Genomic DNA, 8,892 nt, shown 5'->3' with positions numbered 1-8,892 from the left:
AAAGTACAGTAAAATACGCCAATGCATGTGCAAGAAAGCCGCATTCATCACGCAAAGAAAACAGCACTCAGGCGTGCGCAAATGTGTGCATCCCTTAGAAATGAATCAGTCCGTCCGGAGAAGACAGCCGCATATGGCCCCCACGGCTCTCATTGTAGTGGTCACCTCATAGCAGGCGCTTGCGTCCTCACGGGAAGCCAAACCACCCATTTTTAGAAGACATTCTGATTTGAATGCAATTCAGTACACATTCTTATAGAGAACAACGCCTAATGGTGCGACGTCAAGTGGGAGCCATTCTACGCTGAGGTGACATGGCGCTACTATCAATGCGAAGTCGCCGCGGCCTGCATGCAACGCTATTCTGACTAAAGCATTTTTCTTTTACATTTTTGGTTTTTTTTGTTTATTTTTTATTGTAGTTTCTCACTGCTGTAGGAAAACAGGATAAAGGGTTTATAACCAGAGAATCCACCAATGTGCCCACATCTGGGGCATACAGCGACTGTGAGGGGTGGAACGTTTGCATCGTGGAAACATTTCCGGGCGGACGCTTTTTCCCAGCGCACCGGCTGAGGTCTGTTGCCATGGAGACGTAGACGCGGCTGATACAAGTTACTAGAGAAGCAGAAAATGGCGCAGGACGATGTTGTGATCGGATCTGCGGCCAGATTCACCTTTCATCACCTACCGAACCGGACCTTCAGCTTCCTGGAGAACAGAGACAGCCGGGAGCTGCTGACCAAGTGGTAACTGAGCGTCCTGGGTCATCATGTCTGAGTGTCTGCTGCAGGGGACAGTGGTGTGATGGGCTGCATCTGTGATCATCTAACAGGGTCTGGAGTGCTGAGCAGAGGGTCCTGCTCATCACTGGCCTTTTACACGGAGCGAATCCTCTGGTCTAAACACGCGCCAATGACGAACAAGAATCGCTCATTTTTCGCTGGACGTTCATGGAAATCCTCATCGGCTCGTTCGCTTATCGTTCGGGTCAACCAACGCCCCTGCAGTCCTTCTCAGTCGCTAAGGCTGACTGCATACCAACGGGTCGGATTCCGCATGCGAGAGTCCACAACGCAATCCGAGCCGGCGTCCGCGTGTGCCTGTATTTGTATTGCGGATGGTCCGGACGGCTCGCGGTCGGACATGTGCAGTACAGACTTTTATTTTTTTTTAAATCGCGCCGTTGCTAGCCAATGTCACAGAATCCGCAAACTTTCCGCAATGTCAATTGTGGAAGGACTGCGAGTCGGACGGCTTCCATTGACTTCAATGAATGCCGCCCGAGCTGAATCCGTGCAAATATAGAAAATGTTGCAATTTTTTTTTTGCAATAGCAATCGCTGTCCGATATGCGAATGTTCTATTCCCTGTAATGGATTTGGAATGCCGCAGATCGTCCGTGCGGGTGCCGATCGCAGATTCTGCAATCCAAATCCGGACGCCAGAAGCCGACCTTATAGAGTGAATGTGAAGCACGGAACGACTTCCTGTTTGACCGCGCGGCAGCGATATATCTGTTGTCTGAACCGGCTGAGCGAACCCTGACGTCACTCGCCCAAACGCTAAATAATGGTGTAAACGGACCGTTACGCTGCAGCCATGGACGTTAACCCCTTAATGACTAGTCACCTCTGCTCCTGTTCAGGATCCTCATCCATTGGGTCCCTTCTACACGGGGCGCAGATGCTTGACGGGTCGTCCCAGCCGTAGTTGTTCCTGTGCTTTTAGGCCACATTCACAGAGGCGTTTGTAACAGTGCAGCGTTTTTCAGCATTTGCCTGCTGTTACACCAAAATGGAGCCCCGCGATTTCATTGCAGGAAGGGGAGCGTTCAGGAGACGGGGAGAACTTCCTCCCACTGTGCGGCCATTTAAATGCCGCTGTCACAATTGACAGTGACTTCTAAATAGTTGACAGCTGTGATCTGAGTTATCCCTGTGGCCAGCCAACAACGGGCGTGTATGGAGTGGGCTTGGCACGTTATATACGTAGCGCTGCTTGCATGAAGGGTTAATATACAGATCTAGCAAGCAATGAACGGGCACTCACTTCCAGGATCAGACCTGCAGGGACCAAAGTGGTGGCCGACCTTTAAACTGCCCGCTGTCTTTTTCAACACAGAAAGCCCCTTTAACCCTTTCCAATCCACTGTCTGACGTCTGAAGACATTATGATTTAAGGCTGTACAGCTCCGATGTTGGAAGGTTGGGGTTCTCTTCCTGTATGTTGCCAGCCTCTCTGCTGTCGGAGCCTATCCAATGTGTCACCTCATGCAATACTGGCTTTAGCCAGCAGATAGCGCCGTTGTATAACAGCTGAAAAAGAGTAAGCCCCCTAGGAAAACCAGGATACAAATTGGATTGCAAAGGGTTAACCTCAAGGACAAACCAGCATCTGGTCTCTAGGGAACCAGCAATGTTTTCTATATTTCACTTGAATGGAGAAGAAAACATTCTGCAACTCAAAATCAGTACAGAAAAAGAAACTTTTCTAAAAGTTTTTCAACATCTTATTTAGATTTTTAACTAGCTTTTGTAAACTGTTCTTCAAAAGTGAAACTTAATGTAAACGCTGCCTAATTCTGCCCATAGAATCACTTCTTCTAACTGTTTAACCCCTTGTAAGGACACAAAGGGACCAAAAATACTATTGTTGTTTTGAGTTTTGTATTGTAAATTCCAGAAAAAGGATGGGGGGGGGGGGGCTTTTAGGCCTCATGTCCACTAGAAAAATACAATTCTGCGCGGATTTGCTTTAAATGGTATTTTTTTCATGCGGATATCCGCACCCATTGCTAGCATTGTGATAGCAATGTGGCCGATCCGCACGGAATCCGCAGTGAAATGGAGCATGCCTCTTTTTTTCTCCCGCGGGGAAAAAACGCAAATCTATTAAAATGCCATCTGCGGGTGCAAAATTCAATTTAATTGACCGCGGATGGCCAATGATTCCCCATGGGCAAATGATGTCATTGAATGGCTGTGATTGGCTGACACCGTGTGAGTTAGTTAGCCAATCACAGCATTAGCTTTCTGGAGGCGGGGATTTCATGCCCCGAATCCAGAAAGCAATGCTCTGTCAGGGGCGAGGAGGGAGCGACAGCCTGCAGCAGCGCCGCAGAGCTCCAGGGAAGGTGAGTACTGCTTTTTTTCTTTTTTGACACCTTTTTTTTTTGTATACCCGGCGTATAAGACGACCCCCGACTGCAGAGCAGATATTTCGGGGTTAAAAGGTCATCTTATACGCCGGAATATACGGTATTTTCTGTCTCCATTTTCTGCGCAATAACTTTTTTATTTTTCGGTCGATATAGTTGTGTGAGGGCTCATTTTGTGCGGTACGTCCTGTTAGAATAAGTTCACCATGCGGGGTAAATAATGCGTTACTTTAATAGATCGGATTTTATGGACGCAGCGATAACAATTACATATTTTTGCTTTATTTAGATTTTTTTATTGCAGATGTGGCAAAAGGTTTTTTTTTTTAAACTTTTATTACTTTTTTTTTTTTTAATAATTAGTTAAACTTTACTGTTTTTATTTTTACACTTTCTTTTAGGGGGGACCACAACCAGCGTTGCTTTGATCATTCCTGCAGTGTGATGTATTGCCATAGCATTACATCATACTGCATTCTGACAGGCAGCCTACCAAACCACCCAACGGGAACGGCTTCATGGCCTTTCGAAAAGGCCCCTGGCTGCCATGACACTTGCACGGCTCTCTTGATCTCACTGCGGGGGGGGGGGGGGGTAGGGATGGGCCCTACAGGACCCCCGAACATCGGCCGGGGAATTTAAATGCCGCTGTCAGAATTGAAAGGGTTAATAGTCACGACCGGCCACGTGGCCGATTGCAGGTATTGCCCGCTGGTATCAGCTGTAATAAACAGCTGATGTCCGCGCTGTTTGGAGGGAGATAGCGGCGCTATCTCCCTCCATATACGTCCTTTGATAGAAGGACGTAAAAACACTATGGGGCCGTCACCAAGGGGTTAATCCCTGCCAATAACAGAAATACTGAGCAGGATTATAGCCTCTGATCCTGCAAAAAAAATAAAAGGGTTTTCATTGATCAAAAGTGGAAAAACTTAAAAACAACATACATACACTTTTGGTATTGTCATAATCATACCGACCTGAAAATGTAACCAGTCATTTATATTGCATGATTAACGCTGTAATAGAAGACAAACAAAGAAAAGGCAATGGCAGGATTGTGGGTTTGTTTTCCCCTCTGCCCTCCAAAAATATTTTATAGAAGTTCCATAGCACAATACTTTATATCTACCCAAAAATAAAAACTGCAGCTCACCACATGACAAACAATGTCAACGGAAAAATAAAAAAGTTATGGCTTTTGAAAAGAGGAGATGAAAGTTCCCCCAAAATGCAGTTTAGTCCTTAGATCCAAAATAGGTCATGTCCTTAAGGGGTTAAAGAGTCTTTAAAGTAAGTCTGAGTAAAAAAATACAGATATAATACTAGGAAAATACAGAACTGCGAGGGTTAATAGCCGTGTGCAGCTCACACAGAGTTCTGAGGTGTTTGGTGAAATGTTCTGCAGATGGAAGTGAGCAGACTTGTCTGTTCCCTGCAGACTCCCCCCCCCCCCCCCCCCCGTTAGGTGCTCGCTAATAACCAGTAAGTAGCGTTAAATTGCGTGCCCTGTACTCGGAGTAAATAGCGGGACGCTTTCAGCATTTTTGACTGCTTTTTGACTTTCCTCTTCTTTTTGCTCAGCCTTGGGACTGGATTTCGAGAATGTTCCCGGCTCGGAGCGAGTGCAGCGACTTCACACGGGTGTCAGTTGTGCGGAGATTAACATGTAATGTAATGGGAGATCCTGTTAAAACAGAATACAGCTACTTGGTAATTCTAACATCGCCTTATAAGTCCCAGGCTGAGACCTCTGGGTGTCTCATAATCTCATAACATCTTTTTGTTACCCTGCTAACTCACCCTCCCCCCCCCAAAAAACCCCTGAAAAGGCCATTTATAAGTTATCATGGCTGGCCCTTATACATGGGGTACTGAACCCCACTAGATTATGAGTCTAGACATCATCAAGGCGTTCCGTCACCGCACAGCAACACATGGCCGTACACTGCGTACATTTATACAACTGGTAACTTAGCGGTTAATTAAAGGGAAAGTCCGATTTGTATGTTTTCTATAAAACCCTGTTCCCCATGCCAACATGGCTAACCAGCGTATACTCACCTTTTCCCCTCCTGCTTTGTTTCACGTCGCAGTTCTGGGTCTCCCCCACGTTGTCATATTTCAAGGCTGCTGCAGCCTGTTTCCGGGACGTTGTAGGCTGCTGCAGCCAGTGACAACTCAGTGTTCCATCGGTGAGCTTTGTCATTGACTGCAGCAGCCTGTGACGTCCCGTAAATAGGCCAGGAAGCAGTTAAAAAAATGGGTATCAGTGCAATCTTTTAAGAGAAGCACAAAGACATAACCTATTAGTTCCAACTTCTGTGCTTTGTGATCCAGCATAAATAGACACGTTTCAAGGCTAGGGCACCCCTTCCTCAGTATTTACTGGGGACATAGGTCCAGAGTGTGAGCAGCGCTGAGATGTGTGCCTTCCAAGCAGAGTGGAAGAGAATGAAGTCTCACTGCGGTGGGGTTCAGTAACCCCGCAGTGAGAAGAAGGTGGGCCGCTGGACTCTTATTCTCGAGATCAGTAGGGGTCTCAGCAGTGAGACTTGAAATTGTTGTACACCCCTTTTAAGTAGTTCAGAGAGGGAAGGCATTCTTAGTCACCCCAGCAGCCACCCAGGATGTGATCATTGGGTGCCGATGTGTTGCCAGGGGCCTAATGGTGGACTCCAGACCTGTCATGCCATGCATATCGAATCTACAGTAACAGGCTATCATACACCCGCAAAACAGCAGTATGTTCAAGTCCTCTACTAGGACTTAAAAAAATCTTTTTTTACAAAGTTCCTTATTTTTGTAAAAAAAAAAAATTATTGATGTAGCCATAAGAACCTGCAGAAAAAATGAACGCATTATTAATCCCACACATTTAAAGGAGTTTTCTGCCCTCTGTAACATTGGTGGCAGTTGGGGGGGGCGGATGACGTGTGTGGTAAAATAAAAACTACACCTCCGACTGCACGTTGTTACCCATCACTGCTGGCCGCCACTCCAGTCCTCTATTTACATTGGCGGCAGCGGTCACATGGGTAGTTTACCCCAGTGAACTCTGCAGCCAATGGGAGGCTAGCCGGGACGTCATTGGTTACATCCTGTAAACCTGCATTAGGGTTCTATATTAAATGCCCACATGACAGGTTCACAAGATGTGATCTGGCCTTATGGCCGGGTAACATCACCTATCAGATGTCACAGTGCCGAATCTATGGCTATGCCAATCGAAAAATAAAAAAATCATTACTTTTTAAATGTAGAGATCAGCCCCATTTGCCCCCCGCACCCCTAATAACGGAAAAAAATCACTGCACCACCAATATGCACAGCCCCTTTGGAAATGTCAGGCTCGGTGCAAATGTCGTACTACAGAACAGCCATTTAGATGGTCTTGTTGAGCAGCTCTCAGTTGTGGAACATAGGTGGGGCCCAAGCTCTAGGATGTTCATATGTTGTAACAGAGCATACGAACAGCTGATGCCATCTTGGCACAACCCTACCAAACTAGGTCGTGTCCATAAAGGGTTAGGCCATGCACAGAAATGGATCGGGCATGTTGAGATACAAATCTTTGTGGTGGAGGGAAGCTCGGCAACTTATTTGCTTCTCATCTTTGAAATAAACATACTAGACTATGCCATCAGCATCTGATAAGCATATACCCGATCCCACCACTGTGACCCTCGCCAGATGTCGTAATGAAGTGGCAATGGCACTAGGTTGACCATTAGCTATAATGGGTCAAACACGTGGTAGAGCAGAGCCAACAGGAACTCTCCTGGCATCTCTGCTTCTTCACTTTACCGAACAACCGGGTCTCAACTGGCTAAATGATTGTATCAGGGAATTGCAAAAACAGTTATTGTCCCCTGTTATGTTCAGATCTGAAATGTTCCTTTTTTTCCAGAAGAGAACCAATAACTTCTGCATTTCATATTTGCCCAGCAGGAACCGTCTGCACACTAGTGGCAGCATCCCAAACCGCCGGTACACAGAAAATGTTAATTTTCCATTGCGTTGAGCTGTAATAACACAACCTGTATTCTCCTCTCCATACCAGGTCCATGAATGGTAGAGTCACAGCCCAAGCCTTCCGCTACGACCAGTACTTCCAGCCTTATCAGAAGGATGACTTTGTTCTGGTGGGTAAAGAGAAATAAGAGCATCTCCTACTAGACATCAGCCTAGAAGATGCCTCCAGCTGTTGTAGGGTCTTCCCACTTACAGAATATACCTACAGTCGTATTTCTCTGTTGGCTTGCTATTTCTTATTGACCAATGCACCGCTCCAGCAGTTGCCCACAGAAATGGTCAATTTATGACCAAACCTATTCTTCGGTGTGCTGCCCCTTGCTCCTCAGCTCATAAGCCTTTCTATTAAAGGAGTTGTCCGGCCCATCTCACCTGCCCGATGTGACATTGTGCATGTGGAGAGATGCTACAAATCGCTGGGCGGTATAGTTGCAGAATCAGCTGTCCGATGTCCAGTGAGTATCATGCATGGGCCCTATTCTAATTGGTACAAGACTGGCTGGATGTCCATACTGCCCAAAGTGCTGCGGTGTCTTTTCTTGCCCACTGTCAGATCGGTTGGAGAGTAGGCTGGCACAATCCCTTTGAAGGGGCCGTGTCATGTTTTATAGCCAGAGGCCTGGCAACATAGCCACTGATTCTATTGCCACTTTTTTTTCATTACTCGTCTGTCTTCGCTCTTATGGGATCATCTTAGATCTGGCTTTTGGCATTGTGAGCCCCCACTGCTTGCTGTCAGTGGGTGACAATCAGACTGTCAATCAAGTTTGATGTCATTCATTGACAATGAGTGGTGGGGACCTCCCACTTGACAGATTTACAGCAGCGGGAGCCAGATCTGAGAAGAGCCCAAAAGAGCAAACAGTAGTGAGTGTCAAGAAAAGAAAAGCGGCAATCGAGTCCATGGGGCTACAGTTTGGAGCTACACAGCCGGTCCCTTTGACTTTATGACGTGCCAGGTCTTCTTTAATCAGATTTGCTGTTTTTATGACTTGTTTTAGTCGTCAGAAGTATCCACAAACTTAAACCCCCTTTTACACGACACAATTATCGTGCAAAACGCTCGTTAGATTGATAATTGTACAGTGTGAACACGTCGTGAAAGACTGATCAGCGTTGTTGATCCAGGGACTATTCCGATTGCCCGATTGCCAGATTTTTTTCCTTAAATTGAGAAAATTAGCTTCTACCTCATTGGTTTTTTTTTGCCTTCCTCTGGATCAACATTGGGGGTAATAGGATGAATAGCTTGAAATTCGCTCAAACGATATATTTGGAGTGATGACCGTTGCGTGTAAAGGCTACCAACGTTTGCTTTTCGACCGAACGATGATTGTATGTGGAGTTTAAAATCTATCGCTTGGGCGGGCAGCTGATAGCAGAGACCGCACGCTGCGATTCTCCACGGGAGCGCTGAAACTAAGTTTGGGCAATCATGTTTGCTTGGAAATGTGGCTTTATAGCTTGATTGTGATAGCAGCTATTGTTCTCTTATCTTAACACAGCAAAAGCCATTATAAAGCAATTCAAAGTGTAAAGCCCCATTTACATGCAAAGATGATCGCTCAAAATGCATTCCAAAGATAGGGAGAATGACAGTTTAAGCGATCATTTTGCATAAGTTGCTAATGGGCACTAATGCGCATTAGTAGCTTATTAGCTTCATATGCATGTAAATGAGCCTCCCTGAACTATAT

At 46.1% G+C, this 8,892-nt stretch overlaps 1 protein-coding gene across 1 annotated transcript in view; it reads left to right on the top strand.

The window, feature by feature from the left end:
- Nucleotides 1–596: 596 nt before the first annotated feature.
- CFAP300 (cilia and flagella associated protein 300) overlaps nucleotides 597–8,892 on the top strand; it is a 42,450-nt gene continuing 34,154 nt past the window's right edge. Inside the window, exons 1-2 of the mRNA XM_066586515.1 lie at nucleotides 597–749; nucleotides 7,224–7,305. Coding sequence (XP_066442612.1) covers nucleotides 634–749; nucleotides 7,224–7,305 — 198 coding nt within the window. The 5' untranslated portion in view covers nucleotides 597–633. The remainder of the gene's footprint in view (nucleotides 750–7,223; nucleotides 7,306–8,892) is intronic.

The sequence above is a fragment of the Eleutherodactylus coqui genome, chromosome 1, assembly GCF_035609145.1.
Source record: "Eleutherodactylus coqui strain aEleCoq1 chromosome 1, aEleCoq1.hap1, whole genome shotgun sequence".
Taxonomy (NCBI): Eukaryota; Metazoa; Chordata; class Amphibia; order Anura; family Eleutherodactylidae; genus Eleutherodactylus; species Eleutherodactylus coqui.
The sequence above is the reverse complement of the archived record's forward strand: the minus strand, read 5'-3'. Positions and strand labels throughout refer to the sequence as shown.